General features: G+C 34.0%; 2 protein-coding genes across 5 annotated transcripts in view; one reads left to right on the forward strand and one right to left on the reverse strand.

Annotated features, from left to right (window-relative positions):
* The window catches only part of LOC106667160 (neurobeachin), a 243,309-nt gene that overhangs the window by 31,607 nt on the left and 187,767 nt on the right, over positions 1–23,935 (reverse strand). The gene's annotated exons all lie outside the window — the stretch shown is intronic.
* On the forward strand, positions 17,928–19,545 carry LOC106667163 (protein mab-21). Its single transcript, XM_014394901.2, has one exon. It carries the CDS (start codon positions 18,151–18,153, stop codon positions 19,246–19,248), a length of 1,098 nt encoding a protein of 365 aa, XP_014250387.1. The 5' UTR covers positions 17,928–18,150; the 3' UTR covers positions 19,249–19,545.

Below are 23,935 nucleotides of genomic sequence, written 5' to 3' on the forward strand. Positions count from 1 at the left end.
CTAGACCGCTTACAGCTACCAGATTATTCTTAAGATGTCGATTATTTGATCTGCCTTTTTTTAAATTTCCATTTTGGAAATCGAAAAGTGGTACGATAAAAAACACCATCCATAAATTTACTTTTAAAAAAATTGAGGTCTGTCTGTTGAACCTGTGATGGCTCGTTCAACTTGGTCTTTTTTCTTTGTCAGAGCTGTGACAAAATCAAGCAGAGCTACTATTGAAGATGGCTGAACCAACCAGATAAACAATTTTATGACACTGTTAAAAAAACCGAGCATTGAAACTATTGTTTAAAAAGGATTAAAGTCAGGAACCGCAGCTAGTTTCAAGCCGGTCAAAATATTTTTTAAAGCCTTTTTCTATTGCTCAAGAAATTTTACAAAAATAGATAAATAAATAAAAGTTTTATTTATTTATAAATTTTTAAAACAATGAAGCCCTTAGCTTTTTAAATACATCATCTAACTTTTTGATTTTTTTTAATGGTGTGTAGTTGATGTATATTAATAGTGGAGAAGGGTAGCATGAAAAAAAAGTCTGCCAAATCATCGCATTATGTGCATGCGCGTGCCCATATGTTAGTCCGTTTGGAATAAAATTCATAGATCATTTAGAAAGTAACCCGCATAATCCCTGAAAATTGCATAAGAATCTGGCAAATTGTTTCAGAGATAGAACTGTGTACACGATTGAGTCAAGAGTTGATCCTTTTTTGCTTTGGTCCTGGGTTTTTGTTTTCTTTTCAAGTTTTTTTAGAGGCCTTTTGGCTAAGGATTTTTGCCTTTATTATTCGCACCAAATTAAATTTTTGGAGCTTCAGAACAGAATTTGCCGAGTAGTAGAATCAAAACTTTTTCTGGCTTATTGCTTTCTGAAATGCCGAAAAATCGGACTTTTCTTCGAATGTTATTAAGCGATTTTGATGATGAATTTTTATAATAATAAACTAGATATTTTAGTACAATCTGGTACAGAAATTGTAAAAAGAATTTAGTTGTATGAGAAAAAAGATGTTAAGAAAGAATCGATAGAATTTTTTGCAAATTTTAAATTCTTATCAACTTAAAGGTACTCAATTTAGGAAGATTTTGTTAGTGACAACTATTCGTCGTATAATCAAAAACATGCACGTAAAATTTTATCAAAATTGGTTCAACTGTTTTTGAGAAAAGTGCCCAAATATGGAGGGTTACTCCCAAATTGATAAGGTTGGTCTTGCCTGCCCTTAATAGTAAATAAAATTACTTTTACAGGCTAATTATAGGCTCTAAACCCAGCAAAGATAGGTAGAATAAAACGATCCGTGACATATTGCAATTTCGGTATCAGAAGAAAATTTACCAGGCTAAAGAATTAAGACTTTTTCAGTTTTATTACCCTTCCTGAAAAATCATCGTTTTTACGCACAAAAGCGCACTTTTCCCTGAATCTTATCAACCGAGTTTAGAATACTAAAATAGATATTTTAGAATAGTTATGGCTAAGGAATTGTAAAAATAATGCATAGTTTTAGGAGAAAAACCCAAGGTAGAAAAAAATCGATAGATTTATCTGCAAATTTTAAATTCTTGTCAAATTTAAAGTACTCACTTTAGGAAATGTTGCTAGTTATAACTATATGGCATATATTTTCAAACACCCATATAAAATTTTGTTCAAATTGTTTCAACGGTTTTTGAGAAAAGTGGGCAACTGTAGAGGTTTTTCCCCACATGGATAAGGCTTGCCTGATCTGCCCTTAATTATGCAATAAAATTACTTCTACAGGCTAATAGTAGGCATTAAACCCAGCAAAGATAGGTAAACTAAAATGAACCGTGACAAATTGTCATTTAGCTTGAGAAGAAAATTTACCGTTAAATAAATAAGATTTTTCCAGTTTTATTACCTTTCCTGAAAAATCGTCGTTTTCGCATAAAATCGCACTTTTCCATGAATCTTATCAACAGATTTTGATAATATATTTTTAGAGTGATAAATTAGATATTTTAGAATAGTTATGGCTAAGGAATTGTAAAAAATTGATCAGCTTTATGAGATAGAAAGAAAATTGTTTCAAGATAAAGAATCGATAGATTTTTTTTGCAAATTTTAAATTATCGTGAAATTAAACCTACACATTTTAGAAAGATTTTGTTAGTGATTATAATTCGTCATAGATTGACAACACGGATACAAACTTTTGTTCAAACTGGTGCAACGGTTTTTGAGAAAAGTGGACAACTATAGAAGTTTCTTCCCACGTAGATAAGGCTGGTCTGATCTGCCCTTAATTATGAAATAAAATTACTTTTACAGGCTAATTTAGGCACTAAAATGCAGACTAAAATGATCCGTGACAAATTATCATTTCAACTTCAGAAGAAAATTTACCAGATTTTGTTAGTGATAATTATTCGTCATATATCAAAAACATGCACATAAAATTTTATTCAAATTTCTCCAACGGTTCCCATATGGATAAGGCTGGTCTTATTTGCCTTTAATTATGCAATAAAATTAGTTTTATAGGCTAACTATAGCCACTAAACCGCCGAGTAAGCGAAGAGAGTCTAAAAGATCCTTAACTAATTATAAATAAAATTACTTTAAAAAAAAAAGACAGTGTAAAATTAATCCACGTAGTTGGAGTTCCTTTCAAGGCGAAAAAGATTCCCCATGCTTTTATCCCTTTAAAAAAAAACCTTTCAAGAGGGTTGATGAAGAGTTGCTTAGAGGTAAGATGTTAACAATGGTTAGGTTAATCCTCCCGCAATAGCAAGAGTGTTTTATGGTCCGTGGACAGATGGTTCATTGTAGTCTTTTCCGATGCACCTTTTTTTTCAATTCTACCCTGTTGTCCTACAATTGGTTCATGACGTCTAAGGTATGGATGTATTCTTCCTTTTATTATATCCGGCGCTTTGAACCTATTGCATCATAGATTTTTCCCAACGGGCAGAGCCGAAGAAAAAGAAAGGTTCCGGCGAGATGGATCTCGAATAATATTCAAAATAAATAAATAGTTTATGAAGATTTAGACGGCGTTGGGACAGGTAACGCGGGAAAAATTGAGAGGAGATTGAGTCGTCTGACTGTTTCGCCCAGGAGAAAAACGAAAACTGTAACAAAATTTTATAGCCAAAAGTAACTTCCGCCTATATTATACATTTGACAAATACTCTCCCTCTTTAAAAAGCTACAAAAAAAAGCTCCAAGCTAGTTATTCATATTCGATCCCCTGGCCAGTTACGAAACCGCGTAAATGTCCTGGAGACACGTTCTTAAGTTTTGTTTAGAAGAGCGCGTTTGGAACAGGAGGGTCCCATCTGCCTACCTGGTCGGATCCACTTTATGTTAACTGATACTGTTTTTAAGCTTAACCGAGAGATAGAAGGGAAGATTAGCTTGGCAGTTCGTCCCTACCGATAATTGATACCTACCTTAAAATCTCCAAAGGATTTTTATTACTTTCTGCCTGTCCGACATATCAAAACGGGGTGAGAATAATACCAAGATGGTATCAAAAGTGGTATGGCAACGTTGAGAAACGCTTTATTTGGATCAATTGATAGGGTGGAAACTTCGGCTGAAAAAGCACGGATTGTGTCACACGGTTTTATTCTTGTGCGAGTCACTGGAAAAACCGGTTGAAAAACAGTCTAGCATAGGAAAGATTTTAAGAAAAAGAAAAATTTCTAATATATAAGCATAAAGATGCGTGGATTACATCTAAACGATCCACCATCCTTGGTAGATCGAGTGTCGCTGTCCCTAAGAAAACTTCATCAACTTCTGGAAAAGAAGAAAATGAATAGATCGGCGTTCAGTGAGGAACTTGTGTTGAACCACTGCCGGTTCAAAATAGAATTTTCTTGTCAATTTTCGATGTGATAAACTCTCAGTGGTAATACCAGTAGAACCACCAAGTCTTTTATACATTATTATTCATTATCACACCCTACAAAGTATATCTAAACGATCCAGTCATGTAGTAAGACAAATATCGAATCGGACAATTTCGGTTATGAAACTGCTCCAGAGAGTGTAAAATCATTTCAAAAACGAATCAGCACAATGAAGTAAATATTGATGAAAATAATGACGAAGGTTACAAATCATGATTCACTGAAACCTCCGATGGGTGTGTTTAAGGGACACCTCTGTTACAGGGCAGTTACGAATGCACCGGCATGTTAGGTGACCCTCTAAATAAAGATGACACCGTCGTCTTACAGTCTGTAACAACTTCTTAATAAAGGACAGGCAAAAAATTTTTCAGAGGTAATAACAAATATTATCTTGAAATATGACAAGTTGATCAGATTTGATGATTTGGTGATGTATATAGTTGAAAAACGGTGCAAACGGAATCAGCACAAACAATGAACTGAACGTCCTTGAAAAATTTTCAATTAATTAAGATTTTTAGTTGAGATAAAAAAGTCATTGTCACGAGCGGGATTCGATATTTATTCCAAAAATCTGATAGCTAACAATGAAAATTTATTTGAAAAATTTGAAGCACTTTATAAACTTTGGCCTGTATATAAAACTTTTGTCCAGTCAAATTAACACTTTTTAACTTCAAATTAACCATTTTTACCTCAAATTAATCATTTTTTAAAGCATAAAAAATTGTGCGGGATGGTATGGAATATAAAAATATAACGCCAATTTCCTATATATTTACGCATTAAAAAAAAATAATAATTTGACTCTTCTAAGTTCAACTTAAAATTAATTTCAATTAAAGTTAAGTTATACAAAATGAAATATAAAAACAAATGATTCTTCCAATATTTCGAGATTTTTTAAAATATAGAATAAATGGTCTGTAAAATAATTATTTTATATTTTAAAAAAGGGAGTGCATCGAGGTCACGATAGCTCAAGTGGTAGATCAGTGGCGTATCTAGCCGAAGATCGTTGGTTCGAATCCCGCTCGAGACACTACTTTTTTACCTCAACTAAAAACCTTAATTAATTGAAAGATATTAATTGGTCAAGCGAACTACGAAAACTAGTGAAGTCCTTGAAAATATTGAAGGACGTTATATATCGGGATACAGAGAAACCTGCGATGGATCTCTGCATAGGGTCACAAGACAGTTGCACATGCAACGACTGTCTCCTACAGTCTATAACAGGGCCTCTGATTATGGGAAAGGCAAGATTATGTTTATTTTATTTTTCTAGGTAGCAGAAACAATAAAGACGATTTTTTTATGTCAACATAGCCCGATCCTCTAAAAATTGACAGTAAAAGAAAGAAAAGTTACTGATTCTTACAAAACGTTTGGGAGATCTAGTGTACATAGCTGATAAATTGAAGCTTAGTCAAACACTTTTAAAGATGGTAAAGTCGTTAAAAATATACATCCAAATCTCTCTTTAGACGACAACTTTCGAAAAAGGACCATGAAATTCTGGAACAGAAAGGCTCAGTATAAGAGTTCGGCATCATCTTCAGTGAGGACAAGCGTCGACCCAATGCCGGTACAACAGAGAACGATATATTATTTTCTTTTTGTAAATATTTCGGGTATTCACGCAACCGTTCAAACGTGCACTAATTTTTTTTTTTCAACAGCGAAGATTAGTGAAGCACGAAGAGTTGCTAGATCTGTTTAAAAAGTCCCTGCATGGAATTTGTATTTTGATCCTGCTTCGATCACCCATTTTTGATAATTTTTTTGCCCTTTCCTTTCTGATTCTTTTGAGAAGATTTACACTGCTTTAGAATACTAAATAGTTTACGAAATATCAAACTATTTGCGTTACAGCAATTCACCACTTTAATAAAATTTACAACGGCTTGCCTGAAAAAGGTTTTACAGATTGTACTGAACTTAAATTCCATGGAATTTTAAATACGGACGATTCGATTCCAATAATGAATTGCTTAAGAATTAAATGCAATATATAAAAATGAAATAGGCGTTTTATTAAAAGCTGTGTACCAGCTGTTTATCCTAAATTTACCCCAGCAGCTTACGAAAGCCGAGGATCGTAGTTTATTTTAATGCTAGGACCGGCGGCCCGTAATCGCAGAAGGCTTGGGGCATGTCATCGCCGGTTAAAATCTCAATAAAACTCTTTAATTTTGAAAGAATGTTCTAAATCGGGAAAGTGCCGGCACTGACAACAAACCCCCAAAATATTCCCTTCTTCGTTTCCTGTTAATATAATATTTTTCGTGACATCTTTTAAATTGAGTATATTCCGTTTAAACTAATTTGTTCTAATAGATTTTACTTGGAAATTAACGCTAAATAATTAGGGTAGTCTATAACGGTATTATTGGCGGGAAAGAACAGGGAAATATTTAATGGGCTTTGCTATTTTCAAATTTTTAATAAGCCAATATCAAAAAATGTAACCCTAAATAAATTAACTTGATATATAAAAATTACAAATGTATTTTAATAAAAATATATATTGCATTCACCATGAGGTAGAAACATTGCATATCCTCTTGTCTATAAAAAAGTTCACTTAAGGTATTTTTTTTTTACAATTTAGAATTATTGAGCTTTACAGCTTTTATACATTTTGTACTAAAAATCAAGAATAAGGACAATTTGAACAGTCAGTTCCTTCGTGGAGCTTTGAACGGTTTTATCAACTTCATCCGGACTTTCAAACTATTATTTAAAAAAAAAACTGCACAAGGTTAAAAACGTTAAAATCTACTTACACAACAGAAACTTATGGTCCATCTAAAGAATTTTAAGAGTTAATTTTAAAGATATTCGATTCGTCTCAAGGTTCACAAGAGAAGAGAAGCTTGGCTTGGCTTGTTTATCAATATAAACGACAAAATAACATGAATGTCAAGACTGTATAAAAAAACCGATTGCCTTGGCATTCAATAAAAATCGAAATAACTGCGCGTAATTTAATAAATAATACATTAGATAAAGCAAAAAAACTCAAAATCATAAAGAACGGTTTTCCTAGTAATAATAATCCTATAATAATAATTGATACCTAGCATGTGTTAAGTACGTTAAAATTATTTAAATGGTTCATAGTAGACTAAATCAACTTAGACAAATGAGCTCTACTATTTACAAGTAGACTACAAGAATCTGGTATATTCTCTATCTATCTTTCAAGTATAACAATAGTCTTTATAAAAGTATGGTCCAATTTTAGTCTATTGGAGTCTTGCTAATCAGACTATCCATATAATCTCTGTTAAAACTTAAACGCTATTAATGGTCGGTTAATGTGACTTTCGTCCATACTCAACTGTCGATTTCCTTGCAGTTTACCCTCAATTTCTGGGAGGTGATAATACAGTCCGAATGTTTTTGCTCAAATTATTATGTACGTTCTCATTTACCAATCTTGATCTAGACTACTGAAGTAGGGAAGTAGATATATTTCTCGAAAGTTTGAAAGTGTTTCTTTTTTCTCTTCAAACTGGCTTCATCCTTGATTTTTCAATGTAAAATTTATATGTGTAGAGATTAGTGACCGTTAATCGATAGTTATTCAGATATCGTGAGATGCGGTCGGGCACTCTCAACACGACACGCTAGGATGGCACAATTACACAGAAGACAAACACTTTGAGCCCAGAAGATGATCTCAATAAAAGATCGAAACGTTGGCACGATAAAGAAAATGTTTTTCTGAAACCTGCATCACACCCGACCGCATCTCACGATATCTGAATAACAATAAAATTTATAATTACCATTCAGAAATCGTGATGCGGTCTTGTGTGATGTAGGTTTCAGAAAAACATTTTCTTTAACGCGCCAACGTTTCGATCTTTATTGAGATCATCTTGAGGGCCTGGGATTTACAAACATTCTTTAAATTGAACAAAAATTCCACATCCTACATGTATTTGCTAAATGTAAACAATGTTTGTAAATCCCAGGCCCTGAAGATGACTTAAATAAAGATCGAAATGTTGGCAGGATAAAGAAAAGGTTTTTCTGAAACCTACATCACATAAGACCGCATCTCACGATTTCTGAATGATAATTATAAATTTTATATTGAAAAATCAAGGATAAAGCCAGTTTGAAGAGAAAAAAGAAACACTTTCAAGCTTTCGAGAAATATATCTACTTTCCTACTTCAGAAGTCTATATCAAATATTTCAAAACATTGGCAAGTAAGAACTTAAATAAAAAATTTAACAAATACATGTAAGACGTGGAATTTTTGTTCAATTTAAACAATGTATGTACAATCCCAGGCCCTGAAGATGATCTCAATAAAGACCGAAACGTGGGCATCATAAAGCAAATGTTTTTCTAACCTACATCACACCAGACCGCATTTCTCGATCTTTAAATAATCATTAATTAACGGTCAGTAAATATTACAAAATATCAATTATTTCTTTTAATTAATTAATGTTTTTATGTAAGGTTTTGGTCGAAATGAAAAAGTTAGTGCCACGAGCGGGCTGGCATTAACTTTTTCATCTCAACCAAGACCTTACATAAAAAGAATAATTAATTGAAATAAGTAATTTGGTTAATAGACCACGCAATATAATGGATTATCAATTATTTCAATTAATTATTCTTCTTATGTAAGGTCTTGGTTGAGATGAAAAAGTGTGGAGGTGGCAATACTTTTTTCATCTCAACCAAGACCTTACATAAAAAGAATAATTAATTGAAATAAGTAATTTGGTTAATAGACCACGCAATATAATGGATTATCAATTATTTCAATTAATTATTCTTCTTATGTAAGGTCTTGGTTGAGATGAAAAAGTGTGGAGGTGGCAATACCTTTTTCATCTCAACCAAGACCTTACATAAAAAGAGTAATTAATTGAAATAAGTAATTTGGTCAATTAGACCACTAAACATAAATGGATTATCAATTATATCGAGTTAGTACATTTTTTTAACATAAGTAATGATTTGATTAAAATGTTTCTACACATAAAAACAATGCCACGGGCTATGTCGGGATTAGAACCCACGACCTTCCTAACACTCGGCCCCTGAAAGAACCGAGGTTTTTTCTCTTTAAATTTTCCTTATCTCTGGTTTTTTCTTTCTTTTTTAATGAAATTATAATATTGAAGAGGTAAATTGTTGTAAAGTGTCCAATAGAGGTTACACAACTTAAATGTAGCAGAATATCGTGATTTTTCTTTTTATTGTACACTCGTAAACCGCCGTCGTTAAACGTTTCCTAAGGCATTCAAACACGTCATAAAAAAGAATCCTTGAATAAATAATTCCAATCTTGGAACGTTTTTATATCTGAACGATTAACACGGATAAGAAAAATTGTTAACACGCTAAACAGGCGTTTTTATTTTATTTTTATGTGTGTTAGAAGGGAATTGAAAACAACAAAAGCCTGGAATAATGAGCTTGCAATGACAAAAATACGATCATCAGTGGGATAATTTTCCAACTTTATGAGCCGTCGAATTGAATCAAAATTCTCGAAATTCCTAGCTTGTGTGGCGGTTTATGGCGCGCCTATTCAAATATCCAAAAATGAGATTATTATTATTGTACACTCACAGGAAAAAAAACCGACACTCATATTTTGTGGTTTGAAAGAAAATTCACCAAAACGTCGGTTAATCATTTAGTGACAGATTACAATTTAACTAAGAATTTATTGCCTACTCTTTATAACTCTCATTACCTCCTCCGTCCTCTCGGGGGACCTTAATCCTAAGGATTTCGTCTAAGGATGTTAAATTGTAAGATGCCAAAAGTTAATAAAAAAGGAAAATTAATCAACTCTTTCATTCAAAATGCTATCTATGCACTCGTAAAATACTAACAAAATACACACTTCAATTCGTGCAGACATACCTAACTTGTATCCTAACGTCTAACAGCCTACAATTTTATAGAATAGGGGATGTATCTTTTATGAATGAGAGTCAGAAATTAACCAATTAAATGTATTGGTCTGATTTAATTCACGCGAATTTAAGAATAAAAATACGTGTAAACAAAAAACAGCTGTTAAATTCATGGCTGCCATGTTGGTTCCCTACGCCCTTACGGATAGCAATGTGGCTACATTTTCGACCTAACATCTAACTTCATTAGATTTCGTGGTCCGATTGACCAAATAACATCTTTCAATCAATTAATCTTTATGTAAGGTATTGGTTGAGATAAAAAAGTCAGTGCTTGACAGCCCGTAAGAGAATTATGATTATGATGAGAATTATGAGAGAATAATGAGAGGCCCTTCGAAGGCGATCACGATCTTACTGGACATTTCTCTATTCGAGTTAACACGTGTTAACATCTTACAAGTATCGCGAATACCCCTAGTGTTTTCCTTGCTAAATTTGTTTCGTAGAACAGATTCGACTTTGGCAAGGCAGGCTTACCTTCAAGCTAACTTTTCATATAAGAGTCTGTCTCAAGAAGAAGGAATAGTACCTTGCTTCCCTTAATGCTCGATTCAATTCAATTAATAACACTACAGAATTTTGGAAGTTGGTGTCTCGCCTTAAGTGTAGTTTTTCTTGCGGCTCTTCTATTACATTAAAAGATTGGGTGGTTCACTTTCAGTCCTTCTTAACCCGGTCGCATCTTCTTCTTGCATTCTCTTTGCCGAACTTTTTATTCTTTGGACAGAGTTCGACTCTCCTTTCACAATCAAGGAACTGAATGCGATATTGGATTCATTAAAATACAAGAAGGCTCCAGGCTTTGAGCGAATAGGATATGATTTTTTTTTTAATTTTTCCGTCTTAAGTTGTTAGATTTATTTAATAAGATTTACGATTTAGAAAATACCCCCTTATCTTTTGGTTTATCTATTAGTCTTCAATTATTTAAGAAAGGCAATGTTAATGATGTGTCAAACTATAGAGATATCTCTTGTTTGAATTCGGTGACAAAGATTTTTACTGCTCTCCTACTTCGCCGCCTGGAGTCCTTTTTACTAGATAATGCTCTCCGTAGCGAGTACCAATCGGGTTTTCCTAAAGGTTATTCAACTTTTGATAATGTGTTCTTTCTAATGAATGTTATTAAGTTAAAATTTCTCAGCAAGGGAAAGGCAGTTTACTGTTTTTTTGTCGACTTCAAAGCGGCTTTCGACTCAGTCGATCGGAAGGCTCTATTTCTTAAACTTTTTAACTTGGGGATATCTTCTAAATATATTAATAGCTTGAAGAGCCTTTATCGTGATCCTTTGTCGGCAGTAAGGGGCAGCCAGGGAGGGTCTGAATTTTTTAGCGTTAGGTCGGGGGTTCGTCAGGGTTGTTTGCTCAGTCCCTTGTTATTTTCTCTCTTTCTTGACGACCTTCCTGAAACACTTGAGGGAGATGTCAGAGTGGCGGGAACAGTTGTGAAGGTCCTGACGTACGCAGATGATGTGCTTCTTCTGGCTGAAGACCCGCTTACTCTTCAGAACAATATAAATCTCCTAGAATATTACTGCGATCTATGGAACCTCACAGTCAATTTAAATAAGTCTAAGATCATGGTGTTCAGAAAAGGAGGTCGCCTTGCTGCTAATGGGAAATGGAAATATAACCGCAACCGTATTGAAGTCGTTAACCATTAGAAATATGTATTACCCTGACCCGGGGTAAAACACTGAGTCTGTCCATGACTCGGCATTTAACGGAGAGGATATCATTGGCTAAATTTGGGATACACCGTTGTTAGAAGGCCCTCATTAACAGTAAAGTCCCTCCTTCCACCAATATAACTTGTTCAAAGCGGTTTGCCGTACAATTATGTGCTATGGTGCCCAGTGTTGGGGGTTTCAACGACATGAGTTGGTAGAAAAATTTCATCGTTTCTTTATCAAAAAGTTGTTTGGGCTCCCCCTACTAACACCAAATTGCATGGTTTCTATTGAGACTTCAACCTCTCTGGTTCATGTCTTCACCTTCTGCCTCTATGTTAGATACTGCATCAAAACCTTGAATCTGCCTGCTCACCGCCTTTCTCGTTCTCTAGCCGTTGAGGTTATCAAGAAAAAGACATTCTGGTTCAAAACTGGGTTAATTTGGCGTTAAAGTACTCATGCCCTTTTGACTCTAACTTCCAGGATCGGGATAAATGGTGTGCCCAGTTGATGGTCATACGTCAAAGGATGGACGAATGTTACCGGGTCGTGCGGTCGGCTCGACAGTCTAGCCGTTTTCTTTTATATAAAGATCTGCAGTAACCCCCCCCCCCACCTTGCTGTCCCTTAATTAAAAAAATACAGAACTTTCGACCAGGGAGCTGAGCTGTTTTTTTTTTTTAATTTAGAGGCGAGATGCTTTTTCTTAACTTTCTTAGCTTTCTTAACTCCATGGCGGAAAGAGTTATATCCCTCTATGCTCTTTGTAACCTCAGGGAAAGGGAGGATGTGATCCATTTCTTGGGTTTATGTCCCATCCTCTCGGAATTTAGAAATCCCCATACAGATCACAGCAGGCTCAGCAGAACCCAGATAACTGAATTCCTTAATGGCAGAAACAGTTTGCAATTGATCAGATTCGCACGACAGGCTTGGTCGTATCGTCATGATCTCATTAGGGCATTAATTATGATCAGTATTCCTTTTCCTTTTTAAATTAGTATTATTACATTATTATTATTTTATTTTTATTTATATATTTTTGATGGTTGTGGCTTCAACCTCCGGCAGACGTTTTTTATCCATGCCGATATTTTATGTTATGGCATATATTTTTGTTTTGTAAACATTTATTATTATTATTATTAAATCCATTATATTTAGTGGTCTATTGATCAAATTACTTCTTTCAATTAATTAATCTTTTTATGTAAGGTTTTGGTTGAAATGAAAAATTCCCCCCAGCCGAAGGTCGTGAGTTCGAATACGGCTCGTGACGCTAACTTTTTCATTTCAACCAAAACCTTACATAAAAAGATTAATTATTATTATTGAGGAAGAACTTGACAATTCATTGTGGCTTTGCCTACATCCTCCAAGTACTACTCGAGCTGCGGTTGAGCATTATCATGAAGTTGACCCGCATAAATGGAGCTTTCAGAAGAACTTCCTGAATGTACCTTAGGAACTCAGCACAGTTCGGACATGGATGTTGATTTCACCCTATACCAACTCTCTTTGAAAAGGCTGTGGTACATGCATGGCACATGAAACAAAGCGTCCTACACGTCTTCTCGATGGTCCCGGTCATTTGATTGCGATAAACCGAACCAGCACTTTTTTATGTGATGTAATTGTTCAAGTGTTTAAGCGAGATAGTGAGTCAGTATAGTCTTTCTACTCGATGCTTCTCCAGTAGTAGAGAAGCTGATGTGGGGCATCTAGAAACTAGGCTATCCTCACGAAGCTTTCTGATGACTGTTTTAAAGCTCACCCTTACATTACCGTTTAGAAATGACTCCCTATCGAGGAAGCCGTTAAATGGCGGAAAGAGCAATAAAACGATAGTCTAAAGTAGCGGTCTACCAATACCTTCTCTTCGATCGAGACTTCCGGTGGCCCTAAATTGGTGAAGACAATCGGCGATGGTAAAGCCACCAAGGACTTGGACTACGTAACGCCACAACTGTCGTTGGCATCTGCTTGGGCGAGATCTCGATTTAACATCATGCTTTTAAGAAAAATAATTTTACTTAAATTTATTGTTTCATCAAAGAAAATCATTTAAAAAATAAAATTAATTAAATCAGTCGACAAGTTGTCTCTGGAAAAGATAAAATTGAACTCATTATCTTTATTTTCAATATAAAGAGGGTAAAGGTAAACAACTAGTTATTAATGTTTTTGCGTTTTAAGTAAACTATTAATCTTTCATCAAGTTATTATGTAAAATAAATACGAGTGATCGGGGTTTTATTGATTGAGTGTATTAATTTTTAATCGGGCTTAATGTAACTTCCAGGGCATATTTTCTCACACAATAAGTTCATTTAGAATGAATATTATCGCCCACGAGATTTCTTTTTTAATTTGGGCATCATCGCAAAAAAAACTAACGTCCCGTTGTCAAAATGTGGGTTTATTTGTTAACAAATGAAACAATCAATTTCAAATTCCTCCAGATTAATGAATAATTCATTAGATACCGAGCAAGGCAGCATCAATCATTTCATTACGATAATGAATAATGAAGACAATAATAATAGAGAAAGTCACGTGGGTAAACGGAGAAAATGTAAATATATTCTGCATATTCCTATATGCAAGGGGTGCCTTGAAAAAAAAAAAAGTTTTTGTAAATATGTATTTATACTGAAGCATATTGTTTTTATGTATTTCGACTGTAATTATTAGAGAATGAGTAGATTTTAAGATTTTTCGTTTTCTAAAGGAGTAAAACAGATGATATCAGTTTCAAAAAGCAACCCACTCAAAATAAACAAATGTTTACAATCTACTTAAACAAAGTTGTGGCGACTTTTTGAGGCCACCATTCATTCATCAGTCCGCTCTTCCTCATTATCCAAACTTTAAAAAATGAAAACATCTAAAATATTTTTAATACAAATAATATAGGGGTTCGACTAAACTCACCTCGAACAGATTCAGGTTCTCTTGTACCACTGGCACAGAAGAAGAAAAAAGTACGGGACTTGAGACACAACCCTTTTTCACACTTATACCCACATTGAAACCATCCGAGATGCCTCCCGAATCCTGAACCGCTGAAGGTGCAGAATGTCTTTGAGATATTAATAAATTTGGACGAAATTCCTTATTGAAAAGCTTTAAATATAGAGAAGAATGATCTAAGGAAATGAAGGCTGCCTTCGAACAAAATAACAATATATCCTGTTTCTCATTTCGTGTAGCTTGAGATTTATAAGGTTGGACAGGGAAAAAAGTTATCCTGTGCAGAATATACCTTCCTGAAGCCGACCTGAGATTCGCTGAGTAAGTCATGCTCTGACAAAGTATTCCAAACGGCGAAGTAGAAGCCCAGAACTTTTTATTGGAGATTGAGTACAACCAATGCCTCATGCCTCTACAGTTACGGATCCGTGTTTAATTTATAAAACTGTCCGGACTTAGTGCTTTATTAGTTTTAAAACTGTTAATTAGACATTTAAGTTACTCGAGAAAAAGTTGTGAATAGAGTCTGATGATGATGAATGTCTGATTTCACGAAAGGAAAATCTTTTCTTTAATTATTATTGTTCGACAACTCTGACAATCTTCAGAGAAATACCAAGTCACTTTTTAAAAGTCATAAGTCTGAAGGAAGTAAAATTGTGCCCTTCAGTGTTTTAAGGAAGTTATAATAAATCCCTTTGAAGTGATTTTTTAATAAAAATTAATTAAATTAAATTAGACTTTTTAAAGTTTTTAAAATATTAATGTTATTGTCCTTACACTATAGAAAAACGATTTAAATTTGTATTTTCTCAGAATTTCCTCGTCTTCTATCTATAACCGACGGTTTTTTTTCAAAGGGGACAACTTTTAATTATTGGAAAAAATAACTATTTCTTTGAGACAAGTTTAACACTCTTTGACAATCTTCAGAGAATGCGCAGTCCATTATTAAAAGACAAATTCCTGAAGGAAACAAAATTGTGTCCTTCAGTGTTTTAAAGAAGTTACAAACAAGCGCACTGAAGTGTCCTTTTTTTTAAAAATCAATTATATGAAATTTGAAGTTTGTTTAAATATTAATGTTATTGTTCTTACGCTATACAAAATTGTTTTAATTTTTGTATTTTCTCATAATTCCTAGACTTCAGTAGGGATAATAAAAGATAACGGAAGGGTGTTTTTTCTAAAGGGGGGCAAATTTTTCTTCAATCATTACCGAAAAAATTATTTCTTTAAGACATAATGATCATCTTCAGAGAATGCGCACTTATTTATTTGTAAGTCATATTCCTGAAGAAAGAGTTGTATTCTTCTGCGTTTTAAGGAAGTGGCAATAAATCTCTTTGATTTTTTTTAATAAAAATTAATTATATTATATTAGACATGAAGTTTTTTTTTTAAATATTAACATTATTGTCCTTATACTGTATAAAAATTATCTCAATTTGCATTTTCTCGGAATTCCTCGGTTTCTATCCACTTATAAGCAACGGTTTTTCCAAAGGTGATAACGTTTTCTTTAATTATTGCAGTAAAAACTATTTCTGTTAGACAACTTTGACACTTTTTGACAATCTTCAGTGAATGAGCAAATAATTTTTTAAAGTAATATTCCTGAAGGAAGAGTTGTGTTCAACTGTGTTTTAAGGAAGTTGCCACAAATCCCATTGAATTTTTTAAAATAAAAATTAGTAACATTAAATTAGATTTTTTAAAGTTTTTAAAATATTAAAGTTATTGTCCTTAGACTTTTATATTTTCTCAGAATTCCTAGTCTTCAATCTACTGAAAACAGGATGTTATTTTCTAAAGGGAGACGAATCTTTTTTTAATTATTGCCGAAAAAAAATTTTCTTTTAGACAATTTTGATACTTTTTAACCATCTTCAGAGAATGCGCACTGATGTGTTTTTAAGTCATATTCCTGAAGGAAGAGTTGTGTTTTGTGTTGTAAGGAAGTGCACTAAATCCCTTTGATGTGTTTTATATAAAAAATAATTATATTAAATTAGATTTGAAGTTTTTTTAAATATTAAAGTTATTGTCCTTACGCTGTGTAAAAATTATTTCAATTAGCATTTTCTCGGAATTCCTCGGCTTCTATCAATGATAACCGACGTTTTTTCCAAAGGGGACAACTTTTTCTTTAATTTTTGCAGTAAAAACTATTTCTGTTAGACAACTTTGACACTTTTTGGCAATCTTCAGTGAATGAGCAAATAATTTTTTAAAGTCATATTCCTGAAGGAAGAGTTGTGATTTGTGTTGTAAGGAAGTGCACTAAATCCCTTTGATGTGTTTTTTATAAAAATTAATTATATTAAATTAAATTTGAAATTTTTTTAAAATATTAATGTTATTGTCCTTATACTTTATAAAAATTATTTCTCGGAATTCCTCGGCTTCTATCTAATGATAACGGACGGTTTTTCCAAAGGGGACTTTTTCTTTAATTATTGCAGTAAAAACTGTTTCTGTTGGACAACTTTGACACTTTTTGACAATCTTCAGAGAATGGGCAAACAATTTTTCAAAGTCATATTCCTGAAGGAAGAGTTGTGTTCTTGTGTGTTTTAAGGAACTTGCAATAAATCCCTTTGAAGTGTTTTTTTTTATTTCCTTCCAAAAATTAATTGTACATATTAATTGAGATTTGAATTTTTTTAAAAATATTAATGTTATTATATAAAATTATTTTAATTTTGTATTTCCTTTTTTTATTTCAATTTTATACCCGATTACCCCATGCTGATATTTCAGAAGGTTGTTCGGATAGTCCTGTGTTTTCTTCTATGTTTACGATCTTGGAACATGGAATTTATTTAATAGATAATTTTACGTACATTAAAATTGTTAAAAAGCGAAAAGGGGAAATGTCTAGGATATTATACGTCCTTGTGGCAGAAGACTATTTACAACTTTTGCTAATTTGGCCTAAAGAAATAAAGAACAGTGGAAAAAAAATATTATAAAAATCACTTGCAGTAAAAACTTACTTATCCTTTTATTGCAAGTGGTTAACAAGCGCGTATTTCTGTTGTTTTATCATTGATGAAAATTTCATATAATGCCTTAGACTTTTTGGTGTGAGTTCTTTTCGTTCAGGGTAGTTTTTTTCTATTTTACTTGTCAAGCTTTATTAATAATAATAATATTAAGAGATGAAGCTTTTATAAAGAACTATATAAAACGGTTTGAAATGAGAGCATTGGTTTGTAAGGTGTGTAAGGTAAGTGTCCTAGTGTTGTCGGGTTGAGAAAAAAAGTGTTAAAAAGTAGATTTAAATAATGAGAAAGACTGTTGCGTTGGTGGATGTGTAAGAAGAAGCTGGTATCGGACAGGGTGTAAGGAGATAAGGGAGGCGAGTATGTATGGACGGTGTTTGAGTATGGAGGGCTCGGCTGTGGGACCGAGTTAATCATTGTGAAATGTGGGAGCGGAACGGGCGGACGGATGGGTGGAGCCTGGGAGTGTATTGATCCCTGTTCTGGGTGTGGCCAATTGGCGTTGGGCAGGGTGGATTGGTGCTAGAAGGCCCTCCCACGTCCACACCTTTTCCCCACCATCCGTTTGAGACCTTATGGGCCGAACGGCTCAGTCCGGGTCCGGTTATGTGATGAGAAGGAGCGGCAAGGAATAGGATGTTAGTGCCGGCTGATATGCTAGCTGCACAAAGTAAAGTCCTTTACCAGCTGAATAAGTATTACGGGGAACGGGTCCAGACGAGGAAGACTACGATCGCCAAAACGGTCCGTGAGGTGTGCAAAGTAGTTCAAGACGTCCTTCGGGAAGTGGAGGTGCAAGAGCCGAGATTCATATCCTCTCTGACGGAATGCAACGGCCGGTACGAGGGTCTGGACGTCATCTCGCCAACCGAGTTCGAAGTCGTTTTGTACCTGAACCAAATGGGGGTGTTCAATTTTGTGGACGACGGATCTTTGCCCGGGTGTGCCGTCCTCAAGCTGAGCGACGGGAGAAAACGGAGCATGTCCCTTTGGATCGAGTTCATCACGGCTTCCGGATATCTGTCGGCGAGAAAGATACGTTCCAGGTTCCAGACGCTGGTCGCTCAGGCGTGTGATAAGTGCGCTTATAGAGACTCGGTGAAAATGATCGCGGACACGAGTGAAGTCAAACTGAGGATAAGAGAACGGTACGTCGTTCAGATAACTCCTTCTTTTAAGTGTTCCGGGGTCTGGCCGAGGTCCGCGGCCCACTGGCCACTGCCTCACATCCCCTGGCCTCATCCCAACCTGGTCGCCGAAGTCAAAACGGAAGGATTTGACCTTCTGAGCAAGGAATGCGCCGCGATGCAGGGGAAGCAGTCCGCGATGGAAGGCGACGCATGGGTCATGTCCTTCGTCGAAGTCGAAAGTAGACTTTTAGCCGGAGGCTGCAGGAGACGCTGCCTCAGCCTGCTGAAAACCCTCCGGGACCGGCACCTCGAACTCCCCGGTAACCCCGTCACCGGTTATCACCTGAAAACCCTTTTACTCTACGAATGCGAAAAACATCCTAGGGAGATGGAATGGGACGAATCCTGTCTCGGAGACAGAATCAGCGGCATACTCATGCAGCTCATTTCCTGCCTGCAGTGTCGGAAATGCCCCCATTACTTTCTCCCTCACTTGGACCTTTTCAAAGGGAAATCGCCGACCGCTTTGGAAAACGCGGCCAAACACGTCTGGAGGCTCACAAGAGAACTGCTCACCAACTCTCGCGCCTTGGACAAATTATAAAAAAACGATTTTTGACAAAACCAAGGATTTTTTAAAATAAAACTAGTGAAAAATTCGTGTTATGTTTCGCGGGCGGACAAAATACCGAAGGACTGCTTGTTGGTTTTTTTTACACTTTATACGATTTGTGCAATATTTCTTTCGTAATTGTGCTATGATTAAGTTTATAATTATTGTAAATATTAAATTATCTAAGTGTTCAGTCGTGTAATAAAATTGTTAAAGCGTTAAAGTGTATCTTCAATCATTCTCCCGGCAACGTCAAGGGACTTCTTTCACCTGAGTAACAATTTTTAATTTCAGCACTTTTATTTTTCTTTATTTTCTTTGTTTTTCTCTCGATCCAAAATCAAAATTCTTCCCCATTTTCAAAGGTTTTCAAGTTGGTCGGCTTGCAGTATGAAACATTACATTGTACGGCAGGCGGACTTTGTTAAAAAAATTAAAAAAAGACCAAAGAAACATTTGTCAGGCAAACCAGAAGAGGAAACAAAAATAGTCTAATTTTTACAACTTTGTAGGCGATTGACTAACAAATTGATATAGTAACAGTCAATTAATCATAACCGAGTTGCCTTTTATAAATATTACCTGTTACCCTGAGCTTATATTCTTCGGGAAAATTCTCAGAGTTTCGTAAAATTCCAGTTTTGTAAAATATTTTTTATGGCTTTATCAGACCCTTTATATGTCGGATGGTGTATAAAAAGGTTCATAAAAGGTACATCAGAATGCAAAAGGGCTCGATTGTTTGAAACGTCTTTTTTTGTATCCGCTCTCAGCTGTTGAAATCTCCCTGCGGTGTCGTTCGTTCATCCCTTTAGGGTCTGTTTCCAAGGCAAACTTTCAATTTGGGTTCGTTCTTATCGATGACCATATTCTATTCGATTTCCGTTATAAATCTGAAATTTATGAGATGATTTTTCCGCTCGTCGGAGATGATTTCATCAACGACAGAGCGGAAGGATGGAAAAATGACAATCTCGACTCGTCCAAAAGGAAAAAAAAAGGTCCTGAAACCCTGGGAGCATAACGGGCCGGGCTGGGCCGAGAAAATTGATGTACTACGCGCGTCCGAAACCATGATAACCGGCTAATTGTTATTCAAACCAGGCGTCAATCATATTTCACGGGTATTCGTCTTATTTTTTCTTGTGTGTTTGTGTCTTTCCAACCGGAGAGAAAGAAAAAATCTGGATCTCGATGGATATTTCATAATATATCGTGTCTTTCTTTCGATGGGGGCTGTTTTATTTTTCCAGGAAAAAAATCCTGCCCAAAATGTATCCTACATTTATAAAAAAAAAACTCTGGTGAAAGCAATACAAATTAAATTCCTTGCAAAAGCACCAACTAAATTTACGGGATGGAAAGAATGAATTAAGTAAGAATAATCCCAGGATTTTGTAAGAGCCTGTTCATTTTAAATGAAAAACCGAACAAGCTTTAAAAAATATGAAATCAAAAGAAATTCGAATGAAAAATAAAACTGTGTCGGTTTTGTTTTTGTAACCCGAGAGATTTAGAAGTTCAGGAAGGGTGCCTGAATTGAAACAAATTTTTTCGATATCGTAGAAAACGGTTGATTTGTTTATCGTAAAAAGCATTTGTGTGCTTTATGTGTCCAAAAATATGATCAAAATATGATGATATCAAATCATTATTTATGTTTACAACGAAAAAATGATTGTACTATCTCAATATAATTGGATATTTGATCCTTCGATAAATACAATTCTTGTATTGAAAAATTTATGATAAGGAGAATTGAAACAGAAAAACACTCAGTTCTTTCCAGAAATATATCTCTTTCGACGGGACTTTAAAACTATTCTTAAATAATTAACAAGTTTCCAAATAAATAACACGAACAAAATTTACTGGGTGGAGAGAATGAATTAAGTGAGAATAATCCCAGGGTTTTGTAATAACCTGTTCATTTTAGAGGTAAAACCGAACAAGCTTTAAAAAAATAATGACATAAGACGAACGTTTTATTTTTTCAGAAAAACATCCTGCCCAAAATGTATCCTGGATATATAGGAATATAGGAAACCCCGGGTGAAATCATTAAAAACTAAATTCCTTGCAAAATAAAATAATACGAATAACATTTACACGGTGGAAAGAATAAAATTAAGTTGCAAAATTCCCAGTATTTTATAACGATCTGATTATCTTAAGGAAAAAAAACTTTAAAATATAATAGAATTTGACAAAATTCGAATAAAAAAACAAAAAATTGTGTCGGTTTTGTTTTTGTAACCTGAGAGATTTAAAAGTTTAGGAAGGTTGCCTGAATTGAAACAAATTTTTCCGATATCATAGAAAACAGTTTATTTGCTTATCTTGAAAAGGATTTATGTGTTCAAAAATATGAATCAATTCGTTATACAAAATAATGACATCAAACAAAATTCAAATTAAAAAGTGTCAGTTTGTTTTTGTAACCTGAGAAATTTAAAAGTTGACGACGGGTGCCTGAATTGAAATAAATTTTTCCGATATCGTAGAAAACAGTTTATTTGCTTATCGTAAAAAGCATTGTTTTTGTTTTATTATACGTTGAAAAATCATAATCAAACCAGTCATTACGTTTAAAGTGAAAAACAGATGGTGCTATATATTCATTGGTTATCAGCCCTTGATAATTGCAATATTTGTATTGAAAAATCAGTGATCAGACCAACTTGAGTAGAAAAACACTCTCAATCAGTTCTAATGAATAAGGTTTACAAATACGAAGATGTATTTGCATAATAATTCGGCTAAAAACATTCGAACTACATTATAACTTCCTACACTTCACAATTTGAGGGTTAAGGTACGGTGAAATCGGCAATAGAGTCATTCGTCTTTTTTTCTTGTGTATTGTGTGTGTGCGTGTGTCTTTTTACCGGAGAGGAAGAAAAAATGTGGATCTAGATGGCTAGATGGATATTTCATAATATATCGTGTCTTTCTTGCTAAGGGGGCCGTTTTATTTTTCTACGAAAAAATATCCTGCCCAAAATGTACTCAAGATATATATAAAAAAAAAACAGTGAAATTAAATTCATTTAAAAAAAAATAACACAAATAAAATTTACGAGCTGGAAAAAATGAAATTAAGTAGGAATAATCCCAGGATTTTGTAATATCGTGTTTATTTTTAAGAAAAAACGAACAAGCTTTAAAAAACAATGAAATCTGACAATCTTCAAATGAAAAAAAAATTGTATAGGTTTTGTTTTTGTAACCCGAGAGATTTAGAAGTTTAGGACGGGTGCCTGAATCGAAATAAATTTTTCCGATATCGTAGAAAACAGTTTATTTGTTTATCGTAAAAAGCATTGTTTTTGTTTTTTGTACGGTGAAAAATCATAATCAATTCAGTCATTATGTTATTCATAAATAAATTCATTATGTTTAAAATCAAAACAGATTGTGCTATAAATTAATTGATTATCAGCCTTTGATAATTGTAATTTTTGTATTGAAAAATCAGTGATAAGGCCAACTTGAGTATAAAACACTCTCAATCAGTTCTAATGAACAAGGTTTACAAATATAAAGATTTACTTGTATAATAATTTGACCAAAAACATTCGAACTACATTATCATCTCCCAGACTTTACCATTTAAGGTTTAAGTTACGGTGAAATCGGCAATAGAGCCATTCGTCTTTTTTTTCTTGTGTGTCTTATTAAACGGAGAGTAAGAAAAAATTTGCATCTCGATAGATAATTCATAATATATCGTGTCTTTATTGCGACGGGGGCCGTTTTATTTTTCTAGGAACAAAAATCCTGCCCAAAATGTACTATAGATATATAAAAAACCCGAGTGAAATTAAATTCCTTTAAAAAAATTTTGAGTTAAATGGTATTCATATAAAAATGAAATATATAAAAGCTATAAAGCATAATAATTCTAAAATGTAAAAAAAAATGCCTTCAGTGAACTTTCTTAAAGACAAGAGGATATGCAGTGTTTCTACTGTTCTCAATTTAAAAAATGTCACAAAAAATATTATATTAACAGGAAACCAAGAAGGGAATATTTTGGGGTTTGTTGTCAGTGCCGGCACTTTCCCGATTTAGAACATTCTTTCAAAATTAAAGAGTTTTATTGAGATTTTAACCGGCGATGACATGCCCCAAGCCTTCTGCGATTACGGGCCGCCGGTCCTAGCATTAAAATAAACTACGATCCTCGGCTTTCGTAAGATGCTGGAGTAAATTTAGGATAAACAGCTGGTTCACCGCTTTTATTAAAACGCCTATTTCATTTTTATATATTGTATTTAAATCTTAAGCATTTCATTATTGGAATCGAATCGTCCGAATTTCAAATTCGATGGAATTTAAGTTCAATATAATCTATAAAACTTTTTTCAGACAAACCGGGCTAAATTTATTAAAGTGATGAATTCTGTAACGCAAATGTGCTATTTCGTAAACTATTTAGTATTGTAAAACAGTGTAAATCTTCTCAAAAGAATCAGAAAAGAAAGGGCAAAAAAATTATCAAAAATGGGTGATCGAAGCAGGATCAAAATGGAAATTCCATGCAGGGACTTTTTAAACAGATCTAGCAACTCTTCGTGCTTCACTAATCTTCGCTGTTGAAAAAAAAATTTAGTGCACGATTGAACGGTTGCGTGAATACCCGAGATATTTACAAAACGAAAATAATATATCGTTC

This window comes from Cimex lectularius, unplaced genomic scaffold (assembly GCF_000648675.2).
Source record: "Cimex lectularius strain Harlan isolate CLEC.00 unplaced genomic scaffold, Clec_2.1 scaffold118, whole genome shotgun sequence".
NCBI classification, from domain to species: domain Eukaryota; kingdom Metazoa; phylum Arthropoda; class Insecta; order Hemiptera; family Cimicidae; genus Cimex; species Cimex lectularius.

Bases quoted from the DNA above. Each gene is read 5' to 3' on its own strand.
- LOC106667163 (XM_014394901.2), top strand. From the start codon at position 18,151: ATGTTAGTGCCGGCTGATATGCTAGCTGCACAAAGTAAAGTCCTTTAC.